General features: G+C 38.2%; 1 protein-coding gene and 1 long non-coding RNA gene across 2 annotated transcripts in view; both read left to right on the forward strand.

The window, feature by feature from the left end:
* The window catches only part of LOC126371775 (uncharacterized), a 267,333-nt gene that overhangs the window by 84,701 nt on the left and 158,922 nt on the right, over window positions 1–23,710 (forward strand). The window lies entirely within an intron of this gene.
* Window positions 1–23,710, forward strand: part of LOC126371757 (uncharacterized) — a 69,920-nt gene that overhangs the window by 27,163 nt on the left and 19,047 nt on the right. The window contains exon 2 of the mRNA XM_050017113.1: window positions 10,328–10,408. Coding sequence (XP_049873070.1) covers window positions 10,328–10,408 — 81 coding nt within the window. The remainder of the gene's footprint in view (window positions 1–10,327; window positions 10,409–23,710) is intronic.

A 23,710-nucleotide genomic window follows, 5' to 3' on the forward strand; every position in this document is an offset into this window, starting at 1 on the left:
AGGAAAATAATAGTCATTAAACTCATTTATGCAATATTCCATTTATTGTTATTTAAGTTCAATGTAAATTGTATTATTTATAACAATAGTTACATGTTATAGTACTAAAGTAACACCTAAAAAAAAACACACACACACGTCACCCACGTTTCACGTGGACGTGGACGTCCACGTCGTCACGTCACACAGTCTCGTCAGGGGCCTTTGGCGGCTCAATCATAACCCTGATACCAGGGTAGATGAAGCTGGTATTCCACCTCACAACCCACACGATAAAAAGAATATTTGGAAATCCTAAGTATTGAAGTAGCATTTCGAAATACGCGTTCTGACTACTATTCAGAAGTTATTACATGATCCATGGCAGGTCGATAGTAACTCTGATTCAGGGTTGTTGAACTCGGTCATTGATGTCACAACTCACAAGAGATTAGAAACAAATTAATTATATTTATTATTACATAATTATTAAGACATTCATGCATGCTCGCTTCATGCAAGTTCTTGTTCGGGCAATGGATGGCTTAGAGCACTACCAGTATGGTCACGAGTACTAATATGTATACACTTTGAAACCATGTCACATTAACTTTTTTAACAAATTAAACCGTAAGTCTCGTTAAATGTCAAATATGATAGTGCGACAGGATTCTAAAGTGGGTACATGATATTGCTCTTGACTGTACATATACAAAAACTGCCTATATACGTCCCACTGCTGGGCACAGGCCTCCCCTCAATCAACCGGAGGGGGTACGGAGCATACTCCACCACGCTGCTCCACTGCGGGTTGGTGGAGGTGTTTTTACGGCTAATAGCCGGGACCAACGGCTTAACGTGCCTTCCGAAGCACGGAATCATCTTACTTTTTCGGACAATCAGGTGATTCAAGCCTGAAAATTCCTTACCAAACAAAGGACAGTCTCACAAAGTGATTTCGACAATGTCCCCATCGGGAATCGAACCCGGACCTCCAGATCTTGAGCCTAACGCTCTAACCACTAGACCACGGAGGCTGTACATATATGTCGCGAGAAGTATTTTATTAAGTGGCTGCTCCGTATAATGAACTGTTAGTTCAAACTGTACAAGAACTTGGCTGAAGCACTTCCGAACTAAGTGTGCCTCTTTGTTCTGTCAAATAAACATAAAATAATACTCCACTCACATTCACAGAGACTGCAACTTTATTATTAGTTTAGTTAGGACTGCATACGGAGCTGGGATGTTATTACACTCTCCCAGCAAATTCAGACGTAAGTCAACATGTGCTGGGAGTAAAGACAATACGTCGCACTCTTAAAACAAAACTCATTATCATCATTATTATCTTTATCTTTTGACATTTTGATTTAATTTATTATCTTCTTTGTTGACATTCTTTTATTATCATTTTCGACGATCATATTTATGTTGTTACCGTTTTATATTGTGTCTAAAATGTGTTGTATAACTAAATGTGAAATAAATGAATCTAATCTAATCTAATCAGCCCATTAACGTCCCCACTGCTGGGGCACGGGCCTTCCCTATGGATGGATAGGGAGATCGGGCCTTAAACCATCACGCGGGCCCAGTGCGGATTGGTGGTTATTAACGAGTGCTAATGCAGCCCGGACCAACGGCTTAACGTGCCTTCCGAAGCACGGAGGAGCTCGAGATGAAAACTTTTTTTTTTTGTGGTCACCCATCCTATGACCGGACTTTGCGAAAGTTGCTTAACTTCAAAAATCGCAGACCGATTGCGTTTACCGCTGCGCCACCGAGCTCCTCAAACAAAACTCACGTAACTCAAAATTCGGAATTATTGATCGGTCATTGACCCAAACGCCTACATTACATGCTATGTTTCACCAATCTGTACTCGGCATTACAGAGCAAGTTGCTTTTATCAATAATTTGTCATACATAGATACAGTGACAACATAAAATATCAATAACAACAATACAAAACATATATAGAGGTATAGATGGCGCTGTGTTCCCATTGCTCGGGGACATAATTATTAAAAAGTACCTATAATGTAATGCCAGAGGCATTATATGAAAATATTTGTTTGTTATTTGGATCAGATATGTATTGAATTAAGTTGTTTCCCTATATTGTTTCTCTTTATTTTGATTCGAATAATAATGGTCAATAAGAGACATCATTTATACCCAAAAACAAAGATAAAAGATGGATTACATATCGTCGCTGGAAATTTCAATTGACGTAAGGGACAAATGACAGGTTTTCAGGAGAAACAAAAAACATTTCTTGATACTTAAAGTCTCATAACTTTCGTCATTCTAAACGTATTGAAAGACGTTAAATACCATAATTCTTACAATTTTCTTGTCTACCACTTAAAAATAGAATTACTTTAATAACTAGCAAAATAAGAAAGTTACTAACCCTTACGCCCTTGTGTTATTTAAAAAACTTCCTTTACAACTATTAGGTAAACATTTTTTTTTGCATTTTTGGGTTGTAAAAGTCAGATTTTTTAATATTTTGTGTATTTTTGGGTTGTAAAGGTCAGTTTTTTAAATATTTTGGTAAAATATTGAAGTAAAGGTCTGTAAAAATTCACAATTGGTTAAAATCACTTATATTTATTGAAATTATAGTTGAATTTTACTTTGAGACATCTAAACACCATGTGCTTGAATATGTTTGCCGATTTTTAATAATAGGCAAATTAAAAAACACATACTTATTAAACATTTGTGTCATTTTAAACTTATTGTATCTAGTTTTGATGAAATGCAGGTAAATTACCTATAGTCTTAGGTTATCAGATTGAGAACAACATACAACAGAATTGACAGAATCGCACTTCACAGACACATTTTTCTTTTTAGCTTTCGGCATCATTAAAAAGTATCGCCCCTTCGATTTGAATTCTAAACAAAACGTGTCCTACTCTGATGGCGCTTGAACACAACCAAGACCGAACTAGTTTTATTTGCGGATGATACAGCCATCTATTCTTCGTGCCGTGGTCGAGTTATGATGACCGGAATTCTCCAACGCGCGGCCTTGGGCAAGTGGTTTCGCAAATGGAGAATCGAGGTAAAACCGGAAAAAAGTGCAGCGGTGTACTTTTCAAAGAGCTATTATAACACGCCACGGTCACGCCGTTAACTTAAAGTCATCAAGATGTTTGGCAAGCCGATCCCTTGGGAGGAGCAAGTCAAATATCTCGGCGTAGTCTTAGATAGACGTCTTCCTTTCAAGGCCCATATCAAACGTGTGCGCGATCGCGCCGCGTGTGTAATGGGCCGTCTTTATTGTCTCCTTAACAAGCGTAGTAAATTGCATCCTTCCGATCATGACCTATGCAGGGGTAGTTTTTGCTCACGCGAGACCCTCTCAAATCCACTGCCTACAGGTAATACAAAATCGTTTCATGCGGAAAGCCACGGGAGCTCCGTGGTTCCTTCGAAATGAAAATCTGCACATTGACCTAGGTCTGCCAACCATTGCCGAATGGCTCAAATTAGCTTCAAAACTTTTTTCGATTCTGCTCCGCACCACCCAAATCCTTTGGTAGTTGCGGCTTCTGAATACATCCAGCTTAGGGACGGTACTGAAAAGTATCGGCGTCCGAAGGACGTAATATACGATCCCGACGACACGATTACTCTAGTCATAGTTGCAGCCAATCAGCTCGCGACTCCAAACACTTCAGGACCCCGATACCGACCCCACCGGCGTGGTCGACGACTTCCCTCAAGCAGCGCTTAATCGCTATCGACCCACTAGAGTCGATTAATTTCTTCAAATATTTTTCCTCTCAGACGACGCCCTGAGCCGAGGTTCGCGCCCGACTGGGCACCCTCAAACCTGTTCTCTTAAACGTTGTACCGGGTGAGAGCCTTCAGCGCTCGCCATTTTTCCGGCCAAGTAGTTAATGCCATCTGCGGCAAATCAACATAAGTCACGTCAAAAAAAGGGTGTGGAGGGGATTCGGTGCGTGTACACGTGGGCGTAGGCATAAAATGTACGGCGAAAGAGTTGAGTAGTGTAATAAGGTCTTAAGCGAAGTTCTATCTTTGTTTATTTCTAAATGAAAGAATAATAATTAGTATACCAGTTTAGGTTGTATGGTAAATATAAAACTACAAGATTTTTAAGACAGCGGACTCATTGCTAGTTACGTCGTGTTAATACGTGTAGACATAAATGACAAAATAAATAACCACAGTTACTTACGTCCCTATATCAATATTGTTTGTTATAATATCATGTTAGCTTTAGTGTCGTAAAAGACATTGTCATAATTTAAATAACTTTTTTATAAATCAAGACCCTTACATCACTTAAGTAAAAAAAAATTGTGATATACGTCATACTTTCAAAATCTTGGGTCCTTTACGCCGTTTTATTCAAAAATATCAGAAAATTCAATCGTTAATAAAATAAAAAATATGAGAGCTATTGGTATTTCAAATGTATCAATCGATGGAGAAAAACAAGCTCTATCGAATAATGCAATAAAAAAAATTTGGCCAAATGTCCCTTACAGCAATTGAAATTTCCAGCGACGATATAATCAATAGATAGTACAGCATATATGCTGTACTGTATGAAATTAGAAGGTTAAACGAATGGGAAACCTGAACAGCTGCATTTTTTTTTTTTTTGGAAACGTAGCCTGGAACCTTCCAGGCTCAGTGAAAAGCTTTAATAAACGAATATCCAACCAAAATAGAATGTACCATTATTGTGGTATATCTACACTAATAACTATACCACAATAATTATCATAATAATGCCCTAATTTCGCTTAAGTAAGTAGTCCCTTATTAAACTTATTTTCGGATCGATAGTAAGATCAAATTAACAAGATATTATAACTTTTGCGGTAAGGACAGACAATCATGTTGAATTATTTATTAGTGGAGCCAATCCTATTAAATCAATAACATGATGTTACGGACTCGGGTTTCAGGATTGGAAGGAAACTCACAAAGTCTAAGGAAAATCGAATTTATTCCCTTCACACGCGGTACAACACTTGCACAAAGCTACGCGGTTAAACTCCGACACCGTCACTTCACTTTATTTCACACTTTACGCGACACTTGAACACCACACGAAACGCTGCACTAAATAATGCACTAAACAAGACGGGTTCTTACGCGTTTAAATCAGGATATGAGAATCCCTATATTTCGACTCTGTTGCAAGTGATGGCACTTGCCTACCTTCTTCCCTTCTTTTTTTGCCGCTTGTTTATGTATTTGATATTTTATTTAGATTTAAACGCGGTAAGAACCCGTTATTATGTGTTTTAATTATGATAATAACCGCGAAAACTTAAAAGGTCTCTTAAAACTTCCACTGTTACTTTACTTTCACTTTTCCTCTTCTTCCAGCTCCGATCGCTTAAGAAACTGAACTGGCTCTCCTTTTAAACCACATGGTTACGTACCACAATTGTCGACTACTTTCTGTCAGGGGTCTTTAGCGGGTTAAAAATAACCCTGATACCGAGGTTAATTAGGTTGGTCATATATATATATATATATATGTGGGATGGGGCACGAAGAAAACGATTACTATTTCTAATTAATTTTGTTTATTTTACCACGTTGTATAATTTTGTACTTTTCTGTTATTCAAAAACCACCGTCCGCCATTTCTCTGTCCTTCTGCCATCCTCTTCTCTCTCGCTCACTCGTCGCTCTCTCTTTCACACACTTTGCGTTACGTTTCATTCAGCCTACCATTCCTACATATATATATATATACGTCCCACTGCTGGGCACAGGGCTCCCCTCAATCAACCGGCCGGAGGGGATATGGAGCAGAGCATACTCCACCACGCGGAGTTTGAACTAATAGCCGGGGACCAACGGCTTAACGTGCTTGCAATGTACCTGAAATCGATAAAGTCCCCATCGGAAATTGAACTCGGACCAATAGACCACAGAGGCTGTTAAAATGCAATAGAGAAAATATAATAGAAAGCTCAGCTGTAAAATAATCTTTTTAGTTGGTACTTAATTACGTAGTGTCAGTCATAAATAATAAACTTGAAACTTAACGACTCTTTAGAAACCATGTTACTGAACTTTCACAACAGCTAACTGCAAAAAACTTCTGAACAATAATAGCCTTAAAGTTTGTTTTATATTGCTATATTCGAATTGTAGCGTGGACAGCGATTCCCGGAACGGCGACTGCTTGACATCACATCTGTCATTTACATGTACAGTTCAAAACACAATTTTAATCACGCTACATACAATATTTTTTTTCCACTGAAATAATTGCATTTTTGGTTCATTTTTGTTTCATAATATTGAAAACCTTCCAGCCTGTTTTATAAATGCAGTAATCTTATGGGATTAAATATGTGATACAAAGCTACTAGGTATATATACTTACATCTTATCTCGATATTTTTTTTAATATATACTTATATCTTTTCGGATGGCTGGTTACTGGCACCTACTCTCAATTATCAATACAATCTTGTCTAATCTAGCCTACAAGATCCGACTGCTGAGCAAAGGCCTCCTCTTCCTCTTCCCATCATCGCGATCCTGAGCGCATTCCAGCCAGTCCCTCCGGCAAGCGTCCATATCGTTGCGCCATCATAAGACACAACGCGTGACGATCCGTGCGTACCGCTCAGCGTGCATGCGACAAGCATGTCCGGCCCAACCTCATTTAAGTCTGTCATCAATACAATACAAAGTGCTTATTGGATACTGAAGAAACACATTATTTAAACAATCTCAGAGTAATAGTTGTTACAAAAGCGGCCTTATTGCGTAGTTAGAACTATGCTGTTAGGTATAGGATATAATTAAGTTTATCAATTAATATATAAATGATAGTTTTAGTAGCAGCAATGATGGATGATGATGTGATAACTTTTAAGAACCGATGTGGAGAGGTTTAAATTAATAAAACACATTGTCATCAATAGACTCTTATTTATATATATAACGTTTATATTTTTAATAATTCTAGAACAGGCGCACACACATAAGCTTCGACGTCCTTTCGTGTTCTTCTCGTACACTGTGTGGCGTATTCTCATTATCTCTCTAGTACTCGAAGAACCTATGAACTCTGCAGCGGGTTCGCTGGGAGAGCATCACCTCGTCAATTACTTATAAACGTAAAAATAGATGAATCCCACCTGATGTACTTTCAAGCAGCCGTAGCTTTACCGTACTTGTTAGGCGCTTGCTGCTATAGGTCCACTCCGGCCTGCTATCGCTTCAACATCATCCTGCGCCCACGTGGTTACTCTCAGGCATTGCCTAAATTCTTATCCCGGACTAAGACTTTTCACCTCATCACCTCAGCATACAAGTAAGTTCGCACTCAGTTGGATCATGAGCAATCTTGGTGGCTTTTAACAGATCAATAGCAACTTCTGTTCCCAGGGAAGAGTGACACTCTTTATGATACATAACGATGATAAGCAGCAATGATTCGATTATTTCGATTATTCGAGTATTTTTATGTAAAAATAAATAAAGTGGATACCTAGGTATTTACATATATTTTAATAGCAAAGGTAAGTATAGCCGAATTACCTTATTGACAAACCTTTCCTTCAACTCTGAAATTGGTAAACGGATGCATTCGTTGTCTTCCAACTTTTTGAAAAACTGGTGACTTTCACATCAGAGAGTAACGTTCACTGAATTTCGTCCAACCTTAGCATATAGGTAACTCGACCAGTCCAGTATCGACCATTCTTTTTCTTGATTATTTGGCAAAATTTATCAACGAATAATTCCAAACACTGATAACCACACAATAGGAGTACTTTGTTTCATCCTTGTTTCACAATTTTTTGATACTTTTATTGAATTTTTACAATGAAATTGAAATTTATTCTATAAAAATAACAATAGACATGACAAATGCTTGACATGACAGGAACATTATTTATTATTTGTAATTTTATTACTTATAATATACTAAACAGTCAAAACATACATACCAAAAACTGTAAATTAGATTGAAAGAAGATTACATGCTATGATAATTTATTAAAATTGTTCAATTTTATTTGATCCTAACTAATAAATAGAACAGAATAAATTCGAATGTGAGTTTGATTGTGTGTTACGTTACAGCACAGCAATAACTAATAAAATAGTACTACCTATAGAAAACACTCTCCACGCGTTTGGAGCCAGGGACAAATATTTTAGGTACTTATTAGGTATTACTTATCTGAATCAAAATTCATTTTATATTATTCAGGCAACGGGTTTAATGATTATAATCATGGTAACTACTTAAACATAATAGTTATGTTTGGTATTCTTATAACACCTGTTTTTAGACTTCCGACAAGGCTGAATCGCATGCGAGTTTTTTTTTTTGACGTGACTTATTGTAGATTTGCCGCAGATGGCATTAACTACTTGGCCGGACAAATGGGGAGCGCTGAAGGCTCTCACCCGGTAATCGCATGCGAGTGTGTGCCTCCGCGCTTGGAAAAAGTTGTGTCAAATTAACATTTATCGAATGACGATGGCAACTTAAAAAAGATTAAGATGACCAAAGACTAGGCTGTATGGGTTAAGCTCCCTTTGCATGCCTTATTTTTAAAGTGGTGTGCCACGTCAATGATGTTGAAATGATGTTAAAATCTTTTGGTGAGTTTTTTTGTGATTATTATCTCTGAACTTTGGCTAAAATAAGTTCCACATGTCCATGACGATGGCTTAATCTCACTATCTTTCTTTCAGTGTAAAACCCTCAGAATAATAATAACTGTAAAACCACCTAAAAATCATTGGCTTAGTACATTGACTATCGATTATGCTGTTATACCGTCACACGTAATGTGGTTTACCTATGTTTCCGCGTCTTAACGGGGTAGGCAGACCTGTAATATGTCGTTTTGTTGCAGGGTTCAAAGTCCAACTTGGATGTCTATCTTCAAGGGATACCTGGGGAGTTCCCCATTAAGATAATGTTGTGCTTACACTCGGAGTAATTGTCTTCTACATCTACATCATGCTTTTCGTATAGGACCTGCTATCCAGCGGTTTGCTTCATGATTTTGCCTAAGACCTGCCGTCCAGGCACTTAATATATCACTTTTTGGGTGAAACTTTAGCGTTTAAGTGGTTTGACTAAGCTTTGCTTGATTGTAATAACAGGATTATTCCTAAATTTGTGTTATCATGAAATAACCTAGACATGCTAAACTCTTTGCTGTATAAGAAGAAGTAATGTAAATATACATTTTTTAAAAGTGAAATTTTTAATTCCATCCCCTTTGCTTTGCTTGCAATAGGAGAGTATCATGTTCAAGGCGCCCAATCCTACTCTCTATTTTTTTGCACTCTATTAAGATCCCTTTTATTCTCTGAGTTCGGCAACTAACACCTATGCCCTGGGACCAACCCTTTCTCAATGCCCTGCCGACGGCGTCCTAGAGGTAGGGTGGGCTCATCCCCACACAGAGGCTACGCAGGAAGTTTCATCCTTCGAAATATCCATTACAAGATTTTTAAAGCAGAATTTAACTTAACGAGGCCTATGTTTGCGCCAGCCTGTATTTATAATATTCTACCCCTTCGAGGATACAGACGTGATGCTATGTTATGTCCTTTATTCCCTGTAGTTCTAACTGATCAGTTCTACCGTAGAACTATTATATTATTTCACAATATAAAGAAGGTATAGGTCTTTTTAAAACAATGTTTATAAAAATATATTATTATATCAAAATGGAGTTTCATTAGTTGAAGCCATTTTCTCCACATAAGTACCTATAATTATTATGTTTCTTAAAAGGTAAGTAGCTAGGAAAATAATAAGAGGAAAATTAATTGTAAGTATTTGTCTATTTAAACCAAATCATAAATAGAAAGAAAACAGCAAAACAGTTTTTACCATAACTGTACAATAACGTCAAAACTCGCTCGACGTAAAGGGAAAATAAGGCCACTCGCCGTAAAGAGAGTCGCCGTAGCGCGGGTCGCCGTTCGGAAAGTCGCTGTCAACGCTACAATTCAATGTCATGGTGAGTGTAAAACATATTTGCAAAGAGAAGATATCAATTTATGTTATTATTTTAAAAATAAAGTTTTTCAAGTCGCAGACATTGAATATTTATTAAATAAAATGTGCAATTGAATAGAATAAAACAATTACAAAAACATATACTTAATATATTATTTGGCAAACTTTCTATTGTAATTGTTCAAGTAAACTATCTTATAATAGCCAATAAGTTTCGTGTCTTCATAAAGTTACTTGGCACACTATTTACATTCTAAATGCCGTACTATTATTGTCTAAGTTTGTGTTATATAAATTATTGATAGGAATATTTCTGTTGTTAAGGTGGGGAACACTGGGTGAAAAGGAAGGAGGCACAACGAGCACGAAGAGGGCACCATAAGCTCCGAGCGAGAAGAGAAATTGGTGAGTGGTCAGCAGTATTTTTTTGAACCCATGTCTTTGTGTTTTTATTTTTTTTACCTTTGATGGGTTTGCTCTTGGCCCTAGACTTGCCCGAAGGAATTGAGGACTAAGAGGCCTCGCTCAGACGGTACCTGTTCACTCAGGCCTTGAAAGCACCCGGGTTATATGGGGCATTTAAGCCTTTGCTAAGTTTTTTGACGTGACATATTGTAAATTTGCCACAAATGACAAAGACTCGGTAAGACTACTGGGAATAGGGGTAAAACATTACGTTAAAATTTATATTGTAGAATTTAAAAAGGAGGGTAACTATAGCTTTTGTCTCCCTCTCTCCCATACTCACCCCTAAGAAAATTCAACAATATTAGTTCATCATCATCAGCCCATTAACGTCCCCACTGCTGGGGCACGGGCCTCGTAGTTATCAATATTATAGAAAAAATTGCTCAATCGGTTATCAGAACATGCTCGGCTTGATGTGCAACTGAAAATATGTGTAATTGTGTATATCAATTACTGTTTGTCCATCGTCATCATCATCATCAGCCCATTAACGTCCCCACTGCTGGGGCACGGGCCTTCCCTATGAATGGATAGGGAGATCGGGCCTTAAACCATCACGCGGGCCCAGTGCGGATTGATGGTTATTATCGACTGCTAATACAGCCGGGACCAACGGCTTACCGTGCCTTCCGAAGCACGGAGGAGCTCGAGATCAAAATTTTTTATTTTGTGGTCACCCATCCTATGATCGGCCTTTGCCAAAGTTGCTTAACTTCAACAATCGCAGACCGAGCGCGTTAACCGCTGCGCCACCGAGCTCCTCAATATTAGTTACTTACCAAATACTATGTCACTGAATCCGTGCTATCCGGAGAATGTATTTCACATCCCACCGGGCACAGAACAATAATTTCGTTGTCAAATCCACTGCAGCATTATATCTGCGCTTTTGGCATCCTAAACAGTGCCAATGGTTTTATAGCTAGCGAGGTACATAGCGGGGCCATAAAAAACGCTTTTTTCATTTAATTTTTCCCTTTGTAACAGAGAACAATAATAACATAACATAAGCTCACGGCTAAGGGCTAGGGATACATCCATTGCCAGATGAACTAAGTACCCACACCTCACCGAGCTTTCTGTTAGAGCAACGTGATAAGTACATACATTACACATAAGTACATACATTGTACATGTACTTAGTTAAGAGTCTTTTTGTAATTATTTCTTTTTATTTTGGTGCAATAAAGTGTATTTGTAGGCCTCCCCCGAGGATCTCCACGACGATCGGTCCTGCGCTGCGGTTTCCCGCAACCTTCACCAGATCGTCGGTCCACCTTGTAGCGGGCCTACCCACTGAGCGATCCTTGAGGGAGGCCTATGCCCAGCAGTGGGCGTCGTACGGCTGATCAAGTGTATTTGTATTGTATTGTATATAATGCGACGTGAAAAATGATGGTCAAGGCAACTGTGTTAGTCAAAAATTGCACTTAAGATAAATTAATAACTCATTGGTGCAAGTCAGGTAGGGAGATTCGAACCGTGACTTTATGGAAAGTTCTAATCTTATCTTGCGTACAAGATCCCACTGCTGGGCAAAGGCCCTTCTCTTCCTCTTTCCATTTTTCGCGGTCCTATGCCAGGCAGTCCCTCGATGATGTAAAGTCAGAAATAAAAGAAAGAAGAATGTCATTCAAGTACACTTGCATTCGGATATACTTTCAAAATGTACGAAGGTTTTTTTTTACAATAAAAATAAATCCACAGGATAATACAGTTGCGTTGCAAGGAGAAAAATAAAATGTTCGTACAAAAGCTTTGTAAACACAAAGAGAGGACATTCTGTATGGAATTATGTTGATGTTTTCACTTATCTTTTGCGAACACTCTCTCTTAAATATCCCTTAATAACTTTTAAACTGTTATAAGTAATCCTAAACTTCAAGATTTTACTGTAAACAAAATTTAAATAAAATAGCATTCATTTTAGATTGACGTGAAGTTTAAAGGTAATTAGTATTTATTCAAATTCAAATTAAGAATATAAAATATACTTGCACAAAATAATCAGCTGCCATTCAGACATGATTTGTTTTTATTTTATTTTTTTAAATAAGCTTAATCTTTATTTATTTCTGTTTTCAAATTGATCATAGAACACGAATTCGATGATGATGTCATTGATGGAAGCACCCCCCCGATACGCCATACAAATTCTCATTTTACCATGTGACGCCTAAAACGCACAATAGCGAGCGAGACAGACAGTCAGCGCGTTTCTTCTTATTCCTTAGCTACGATTACGACTAAACTTAAGAAAGACCCAGAGGGGGTGAGGTCGGCGTCCGATACGAATTAGCGCGGGGCGGAGAGTTGCCGCTCTGTACAGTCGTGATCAATATTATGTACCCACTTTAGGACTCTGTCGCATTAACATATTAGACATTTAGTGAGACTTACAGTTCAATTTGTCAAAAAAGTTAATGTGACATGGTACCAAAGTGTATACATATTAATGCTCGTGACCGTACGTACGTATTATTATTCTTTACGTTACGACTGATGTCTATATTCGCCAGTGTCATTTGTTCGTGTGGCTTTATCAACCGGCCACATCCCACAGGGGCAATATATAACCGAACGAGTCAGTACTTTAGATCGACTCCAACAATAGCATTTTTTTTCACCGAACAATTCGTTTTAATAAAATGAATTCTTGTAGCCCACAAAAATATGTCCTGTAGCAACGTGCTACGCCGTAGGCATCGTTACACGTAATAGAGTCGTATTCAAGTATAGCTTTAGATTATTTGAAAGAAAAAGAAAGTAGGGTAATGAAAAAAAGGGATATTATATATTTTTATAAAATTAATTTTGCATTTCTTTTTGCTTACATTATTTTAAACCTTTTTTTGCTTGTTCAAAATAAAGGCGATTTTATAGAAATTGTGTCTGTGGAAATTAATGTGAGCACATATAGTTTAAGTGAAACAATTTACTTTTAATGCTGTATGAGTCGAGTCAACTTTTGAATGAGGCGGAGATGGTAAATTTAAAATATACTTTATTTAAATATTTCTAAAGACTGCAACGCCGGACAACGGATTTTAAATCTTTAACCTAAGGACTATAAATTGACGTATAATAGATATTTTACAAGCTGAGAGCTGACCAAAATTTTTCCGCATCGTTTGCGCTGCCAAATTTTCAGTTCTATAGATATAAAGTCGATTTTTGATATGTTAATTTGAAAAAATCTGATGACGTTATTATACGGCGCGTAATGTCATTAGATATTTGCATCCGTATGTTAAAAATTATCAAATGAAAAATAGACCTTCTCTATTCTAACAGTGATTACAATTCCAAACTAAAAATTCTGACAGTGTGCACAATGCGGAAGAATTTTAATTAGCTGCAAGCCTAGCACGCTTACGGCGCGAGTAGAACGACTAAATGTCAAAGCGCGAGTTGTCAAATTTGACAGACGAGTTAGGTTCTAAGGTTAAGTTCTAAAATTAAGGTTAAGGTTCTACTAAGCTGCTGCTGTCGCTGTTCGTGTAGACGTCGCAACGTACATTTATTAATCAAACATGAATTAATTATTACTAAATGAAGTATATCTTTTATACACTGCCAGATACACGTTTCGACAATTAATATTTAATGAGACAATCAATTACTCGCCGTCCTACTTTAATGTTCGATAAAAAAAATATGACGTCATAGATGACGTCACATACGTAATACGGTACTTACACAAACAATGTGACGTAGACCCGTTGCAATGGGAGGCGGAGGCAGCTGAACGGTCGTTATGGAGGCGTACAGTGAACACCAAGGTGTTTGACTTCGAGAAGGAGAGACTCCAGAAGCTCGATACGAAACGAGACGAGCTCAAGGCGCGACCACCTGCTGCCATAAATTATAATTATTTAGGAGGAGTGCTGACGTGCATTGAATGCGGTCGTACATTTAATGCTAAGATCGGATATGTCAGTCACATGAGAGCACACGAACGACGCTCTCATTAGTTGCCGAGTCGCTGTGGCCGAATACGGTCAGGAAGGATTGAGTGAGTACGGTACTTACAAAAAGAAAATGAAATCGAAAACGTCTGACTCGGACGGGATATGAAACCGTTTGTACCAGTCTTAAAACCCAAACTTCCAAACATAATAATTAAAAAATGGCGTTTGAAATTGAATAGGAGCCATGATAGCCCAGTTGGAAGGACGCTGGATTCTCCTTGTGAGGTCGCAAGTTCCAATCCCAGCACAAGCCTAAAGTTTAACCCGGAAATCCTTGGTTTAGGCCAATGAATTTCGAATTTGTTTTCGAACCCATGCTTAGATTGTAAATGAATAACACGTGCTCAGCGGTGAGGGAAATCATCATGAGGAAGCCGACATTCTTGAGATGTGCGTCTCAGAAGTATGTGACCTACCTGTATTGAGGTGGTTTTTCCTGGGCATGTTAGAAGGTAAGACGCTTGCACAAGAGTGATAACCGACTCATCATCCACCTGTTTTTCACAGGGTCCGCTTACCTATCCTGACGATTTGACAGGTCCGGTTTTTTACAGAAGCGACTGCCTGTCTGACCTTCCAACCCGCGAACGGAAAACCAGCCCAATACAGGTTAGGTCACACACCTCCGAAAATGCATTTCTCGGGAATGTGGGTTTCCTCACGATGTTTTCCTTGACCGCTGAGCACATAATAATCATTTATGACCCAAACAAATTCGACAATCATTGGTTTAGACCTGTGCTGGAGTCGAACCTGCGACCTCAAATTGAGAAGCAAGCGTTCTACCAACTGAGCTGCCACGGCGGGTAGCTTTTATTTTTATTTTTTTGACGTGACTGATTGTAGATTTGCCGCAGATGGCATTGCCACTGCGGGTAGCGTGTTACCCGACTCAATTTGAAAAATTCGTTTTCTAAAATTACCCCGGATTAGTCCGGGTCCTCTGGTCAAGGAGTGAAGTCATTACATGACTACGCTACAGGACAGCGCGTATAGTATTACTTAATTAATTAACACGTCACTTCCTACACATCGAGGTCGATACACTGTCAACCTATTCGTTTCGGGAATTAATAGTAAATGACCCAATCAATTACTTGCCGCCCATGGGGTGAAGTTTCTTCGAAACTTTCGAAAAACTGCTATAAATAAACATGCATGACGTCATTGATGATGTCATAACAGGTCGACGGTTGGATCGCGAGGTTACTTCATATGTGAAGTATATATTTTTACCATTATGGTTCATCGTATAGCAGCTTCTGTGGTCTAGTGGCTAGAGCGTTGGGCTTACGATTTCGATTACGACATATTGTCCAAATCTCCTTGTGAGACTGTCCTTTATTTGGCAAAGACATTACAGTCTTGAAAAGATGATTTCGCGCTACAGAAGGCAACATAAGTCACAGAGGTCAGACATAGAAATACAATAAGTACTTACAAAAGTTTGTCTGAAGTTTGATAAGGCTAGGTTGTACAATTTTGGGGCAGGCTAAGTTAGCTAAACTCGTCCCTATTCTGGCAGTGCCAGAGTTTGCGAAGTGCCCGGAGGGTCTCAGTCAAGTAGTTGTAATAGCTACTCAATACCATAGAATAAAGAACAATACTATGTATAGAACGATAACCCTGCGCCCGCACCAATTCGGATCGGTCGCCTCCGACCTCACCCCCTCTGGATCCTTCTGTAGTCGTGAGCCGCTTAAGAGTAGTCCCTCATTCAGCGCTTATCGCTATCGACCCACTAGGGTCGATTCATTCTTTCAAATATTCGTCCTCTCAGACGACGCCCTGAGCCGAGTTTCGCGCCCAACTGGGCACCCTCAGGCTGTTGTCTTTAACGGTGTACCGGGTGAGCGTCGTTGGGCGTTGGCCCTAAGCGCTCCCCATTTGTCCGGCTAAGTAGTTAAGTCACGTCAAAAAAAATGCTAAGGAGTACGGGAGACTAGGTGTCTCACTCGCATACATGATGACTCTTGTTATTACATCCAGGCACGACACATTTTCCACCCATTATTACTCTGATCAAAATAAAGAGGAGCAATATAGGTAGAAACGTAATACTATACATAAAATATCTCATCCAGATATCAACCAACAATTACTTTTATATAAGCCTCTTCCATTACATTATATTTTGATTAAAATGAGAAACTAGGTAATAATCACATTCAATTTGTACAACGCCATCTATATTTATTTTTTTGAGAACGTAGCCTGGAAAGTCTTTCATAATGTCTTTCTTTTTATTTAATTTTATAAATTTTGCATGATTTATGTAATTTAAATGCACGGTAAACTATATTATTTGTAACATCTGTCACACTGCATTTATGGCAAATAAAAAATCTTAAAAATCTTATCTTATTAAAAGTAAAATAAATTATAAATCTAGAGTTGGTAACACTGAATTGGTGCAAGATGGCGCCAGTGAGGCGAGTAGCTGTCAGTTTGACTTGACAGTTAACGTTTTGGCGCGCGCGGACAATCCCGTTTGTGCTTACTTTCTTTAGTTTTTAAGACAGTTACTTACAATCTTATTTGTATAAACCAGTGTTTGTGCTCGTAGTAATCAACATGGAAGACCAGAACGGTGGGATGTCAATCTGCGTGCTCGGTAATTGGACTTATATTTTGTTCAAAAGTATAAATACGGCCTATGTTTATAAATAAAATGAGACGCACTTTTCATGCACTAGTGATTGCCAAATGGCTCTTGCAGACACATCAATAAGCATTTTGTTTATTCGTCACAACAATTAAGACTTTTTGTACGTAAAGTACTAGTGATTGAGCCGTGAGTGGTTGAGCCGTGGTAGCCCAGTTGTTAGAACGCTTGCCTCTCACTTTGAGGTCGCAGGTTCGAATCCAGCACAGGCTTAAACCAATGATTGTTGAATTTGTTATCGAAATCGTGTCTGGATCATAAATGATTATCACGTGTTCGAGCGGTGAAGGAAAACATAGTTAGGAAACCCTTATACCCGACAGAAGCATTTTCGGAAGTATGTGACCTAACCTGTATTGGGCTGGTTTTCCCTTCGCGGGTTGGAAGGTCACACAGGCAGTCGCTTCTGTAAAAAATCGGATCTGTCAAATCTTCAGGTTAGGTTAGCGGATCCTGTGTTCGAATCCCGGTAGGGACATATCACAAAAATCACTTTGTGATCCCTAGTTTGGTTAGGACATTACAAGCTGATCACCTGATTGTCCAAAAAGTAAGATGATCCATGCTTCGGAAAGCACGTTAAGCCGTTGGTCCCGGTTAATACTTGCTGATGTAAGTAAGTAGTCGTTACACGAGTCATGTCAGGAGCCTTTGGCGGCTCAATAATAACCCCGATACCAGCGTAGAAAATTATGGATATACCTACTCCACTCCAATCTCATCAGTCATCCCGTGATCATGGCACTTGCAACAGTGTCGAAATATCGGGAGTCTCATATCCCTACTTTTAACGCGGTAAGAACCCGTTTTAATTATGATAATAACCGCGTAAACTTAAACCAATGCTTACCTTTATGTCTGAATATAGTATGTATAAGTAGAACTGGAAAGGTTATCATCAATAACACTGTTATTTTATGAATGGATACGCTACGACGCGCTACGTCTCCTACGCAATATCGTTTCGTATTAAGTATTGGTAACAGTTTCTAGAATACAGTAAATAATACTCGAACCCAATTCGTTGCCACTTTCTGCGCGCCGTTGGGTATAAATTCCTAATGACACAATCAATTAGACGCCGGGTCGAAGGGCGCGTTTCGATAGAAAACTTTTTCATGTCTTAGTATGGTGTATTATAACTTGTTTACATAACATAAATAGCCTATATACTACGTCCCACTGCAGGACACTGGCACACCCCGGACGCTTCATACAAAACACCTCGTTTTACACAGACACTACACATTGACGTTATCGTACACGCATATGTGTGTTTGACGTCTGTTGCCATACTTATCATTATTATTAATAATTATCAATACTTAGCTCCTCTGCTGGACTGGGAGTAAAGAAAAAACATAGAATGTGTTCTGCTGCTTCTCCTCCCGTGCATGTCGTAAAAGCCGACAAAGGGAAAGCGTCCTACCAAAAATGATGAATCTATATGGGCGATAGGCTGATCCCCTATCACCATACGATTCATCATTATCCATCTTAGGACTATGTATCAAAAGTGGCTGCAAATAGTCTTCTGATTATTTGTGGCTCTGCCCACCCCTTCGGGGTACATGGGCGTGAGTTTATGTATGTATGTATGTATGTATCAATACTTAAACTATTACATATATTATGGAAGAAAAGGAGTAGATAGATTACGAAGATGAAGAGGAAATAGAAGTAAGGAATTGCGCCTTGATTTTCCCTTTAAAGGACTCCAACGACGAAGCTCTCCTAATGCTTCCAGCCAGAGAATTCCACAGATATAATAATCAATGTATATAATATAATTACAGAGGTCGACTTATACCTCTAATAACTTAATTTTATCATTGTCACGTAACCTATCAAAATATAATTGTTCAGTTCCGTGTACCGTAGTATTAATAATTAATTCACACTATCGTGTCTGTTGGAAATTAAATATCACCTTAACAAAATATTTGAAGTAGGTATTATTGTACATAAACAACCTATACACGCCCCACTGCTGGGCACAGGCCTCCCCTCAATCAACCGGAGGAGTATGGAGCTTACTCCACCACGCTGCTCCACTGCGGGTTGGTGGAAGTATTTTGGCTAGTAGCCCGGGACCAACGACTTAGCCTGCCTTCCGAAGCACGGAATCATCTTACTTTTTCAGAAAATCAGGTGATTGAAGCCTGCAATGTCCTTAGTAAACAAAAGACAGTCTCAAAAAGTAAAAAAAGGAGGAATTAAATCGGTTTTTCTTAAATAAACCCGTCCACTTAGTAATATCTCTAGAGTATTTTCTTTAGATCCTACACTGAGTTAATTAGCGAAGCAGTCTGGAAAAAGAGCGCTAATTACCTATTTTTAATAAAAGGTTTTCACTTACTGACTGAACAGAATAAGTTCCAGGATAACCTTTTAAAATCTATGTGTTTTCTAACAAAACGTTGGCATTTATTTTGTGATTGAATTTTTATTTCACATCAGATTTAGACTTTAGTTTTGGATATCGTACACCAACCCCCGTAACATGCTGGCTATATAACGCGCGCGACGCGATATATTTAGAGGTGCCTCATTTCTTCATGCAGGCATGTATATAAAAATATCTGCATAAACCACATTACACATTCACAGCTGGGGACAGGCTTGTGCTTATAGGGCATGGACCATTTTGTTTTTTTTTTTTTGCATTAAATGGCAACCTATAATAGTATTTTATGCAACAGTTGTATAAGAAGGGTCAAAAAATGCGAGTGGCGTGAGTTGCGATGTGAGCCTTGGCGAACATCGCAATAAGAGACGCCACGAGCATTTTTTGACCTAGTTATACAACGTTGCATACAATACTTTTTCTACGACGACGTCATTTTTCCTTTTTATTTTATACTTTTTAGTGTTTTGAAACGAAACACAAAAATTTTCCAATTTATTTTCCAACGCGCGGGAAAATGGCGGCAAATGTATACTTTTTTTTTATAGTATATACCATGGCACCAAACACCATGGCACCAAACAAAGTAAAGGTGCCAGTTTCCAGGTCAAAAAAAAAAACAACAACAATGCTTTTTTGGCGACATTATAGTACAGTTACACTTTGTAAACAATGCTTTTATAGGCCATAGAGCGTACACTTTTTCAAAGAGTTTAATTATGTATGTACTTATATTAGACTTTTTGGTTATTTAAATGCCAGATTAAAGTAGAGGAGTAGAAAAAATCTATTGTAATCGACCCTTGTGTTCAACGAATCATACGATAGAAAAGAAAAGTTCTACTTATCTCCGTTTACATTTAATAGATATTGATTACATAGGTCTATAACCTTTAAAAACCTTGATTTTTTAACGGTCAGCCATATTGGTTTGTGACGACCGCCATTATTATGCGTGTTGGAACCACATCGCATTAGTTATCGGACATCTAGTGACGATAACATCGACAAACGGACATGGAAAACCAATTTACTTTTAATATATGGTTAATTTGTTTCGGTAAGCCTCAGTAGCTAGAGACGGAAAAAAATATTTACTGCTCAACAGCGGTTCGTATAATCATCATCACCAGCCCATTAACGTCCTCACTGCTGGGGTACGGGCCTTCCCTATGGATGGATAGGGAGATCGGGCCTTAAACCACCACGCGGGCCCAGTGCGGATTGGTGGTTATTAACGACTGCTAATGCAGCCGGGACCATCGGCTTAACGTGCCTTCCGAAGCACGGAGGAGCTTCAGATGAAAACTTTTTTTTTGTGGTCACCCATCCTATGACCGGCCTTTGCGAAAGTTGTTTAACTTCAACAATCGCAGACCGAGCATACCGCTGCGCCACCGAGCTCCTCAAGTTTCGGATAATTAGAAGTCGGAAAAAATAGGTAAGTAAACAAAATCATTATCCTTTTGTCAAATTAATTTCGAGTGAACTTTCGATTCGCTGTCAAAGACTTATACAGACCGCTTGTTTATTTTTTATTGGTGGCGGTGCATTTGTGAGTTATATATGTCTATGCGACCAGTCTTAATACTTGTCGTTCTTCCAACGTCGATCTTCTTCTCTCGTTAGAGTTGTGAGATCAGTGTTACTAAGGGCAAGTCACAGGGAATGTAACCTGGAACCTGACAGAGGGCAACAGTAACTGTCAGTACTATTCAGAGGCGGAGGACAGGAGTCCTAGTACGGCTTTGAAATAGATAATCTGGGTGCCGCTATCCCACTACGATAGAGTACTGCGAGGAAAGAGAGAAACCACCGCTCTATAGGTGGTATTAATAAACTAATCTCAGCTGAGACTGCCCTCAAGATCATGCTCAAGTCCCTGTTTTTATATAAGAACTGTCACAATGACAAAATTGTTATTTTTCTTGAGGGCAGTCTCGAAGCCTATATTTTCCTAGAAAAAGTAGCATGTACAATGCTACACGGACAAGATCGTGGCTCTTAAATTAGTGTATGTGTGTTTTTATTAATTAAAGCTCAATAAACACTCATAGATTAATCAATACAGTTTAGTTTTTAGCTTTTTATTCTAAAGACCCGGCGACCTATATGTATTGTCATACAATAAAGAATACCTTAAGTACTTAAGTAGTAGGTTTAGAACAGTAACTCTCCGCTCCGCACCAATCAGAAATCAGAATCATTTATTCAACGTAATTATCATGGACAAACTTGTTGAAGGTCAATGTAACATTTTTGAATTTACGTCATTTCACAAGGTGTTACGGCTGAGGAGAAGAAATGACAAAGAAACTGCAACAGCAACACATCTTTTAAATCAATGAGGGTATACATTACAAGTTATTTAATAACTAGAGGAACACATTCAATACCAGACATTTTTATAATTTAGGTAATCATTAATCTTATAATAAGCTTTTTCACATAAAGTAAGCTTCGCATGAGCATTAAATTTATTTTCTGACAAATTTAAAATATTATCTGGTATTTTATTGTAAAACGTATAGGTACATAACCCCAAAAAAGATGAATTTAATTTAACTTAATTTGTATCGGGTGCGATCTCGTTTAGCCATAGAATTAAAAATAATACTACGTTTATGGATAGTAAATATAATTCAGAATAAATACGTGTCTCAAAATTTGAATTTTGTAAAATTATGAAAACCAAATGAGTTTTGATAGTAATTAACGGATCATCCCAAGGGACGGGTTGATGTATGTTAGAATAGACGGGTAGGTAATTAAAAACTCTTTTGTATCGGGCCTCATAACTAATTATATTTGTCCAGTCCTATACACAAGGGATTTTACACGGAAAATTCGAGTATTTTTGTTCATTATTTATGTAATAATGTACTAATATTGCGATGTAGCCTATATAGGTACGTACCACTGCTAGGCACAGTCAACCGGAGAGGCATGGAGCATACTTCACCACGCTGCTCCACTGCGGTTTGGTAGGGGTGTTTCTACGGCTAATAGTCGGGACCAATACGTTAGGCCCTCCGAAGCACTGAACTATCTTAATTTTTCGGACTGGTGTGGGACTAGCCGAAGTACGCACAGGACTGCGAAAAATGGAAAGAGGAAGGGGAGACCTTTGCCCACCAGTGGGATCTTGTAGATTAGATAAGTGAAGGTTGTGAGGTAGATGACCAGCCTCAGAAACCCTTAGGGTTGTTATTGAGCCGCCGTCGGTCAGAGCGAAGGCATATTTTTATTGCATTTAAGTTCTTTAAAGGCGCGCCAAGCTATTTTACGATACAATTCCTGATATTTCAGTTTGAAGTAGCTCAGTGGATGCGAAGTAGAATGCAACACAAATAAAGCTAGCTATTGACCCGCATACACACACACACACACATACACACATGCATACACAAGCTGAACAGTATCCGCTAGCAGTTTTATTCCGAGATTTCTCTTGAAATAGGTCGAGTTGTCTTCGATTCGATGTTTCCATAATGGATAAACTTAAACCCACAATTCCTAATTCTCACTGCTACGAAATATCTGATCATCCGATTTACCGAAAATAAGATTTCTAATGCTTCGAAGGGCACGTACATCTGTCTATTGTTTATTTAGATATGTATATATATAATTTTATTTGTATATTTAAGATACACCATCGGTATATAAGTAGAAAATACGAGTTACATAAAAAAATGCAACGGACGGTAGGCTAGTTTCCAAGTCCAATCAGTTATTTTTTACTAAACGTCAAAACACGAATTTACTTTGGAATTTGTATGAAAAAGCACACAGTGACGTCACAGAAAAACGTGATAACATGTCAGACTTATTTTTACTTTTTTCTTGATCTTCATAAATAAGTTAAATAGATTTTTTTCTATTTCGAAAATGTTTTTCGTTAGTTTTATTTCTGTCTTTATTTAGCAATCAGAATTTCATAATTAATCTTAAACCTAGTACACGATCCGATTATAACAATGAGTGACTGTCCAGGCTACGTTTCTCAAAAACAATATCGTCACTGGAAAGGCAAAATTACATAAGCGCCAAAATATCCTAAAATAGCAGTTCATTTTATAAAAAAAAAAAGTTCATTTTATAATATGTATTACTAGATATAGAAAAAGAAAAACCGTGTAATCTTACGTTGACGTCATCTAATTTGAAAAAAAAATTATAAAAAGTTATATTAA

This window comes from Pectinophora gossypiella, chromosome 13, assembly GCF_024362695.1.
Source record: "Pectinophora gossypiella chromosome 13, ilPecGoss1.1, whole genome shotgun sequence".
Taxonomy (NCBI): Eukaryota; Metazoa; Arthropoda; class Insecta; order Lepidoptera; family Gelechiidae; genus Pectinophora; species Pectinophora gossypiella.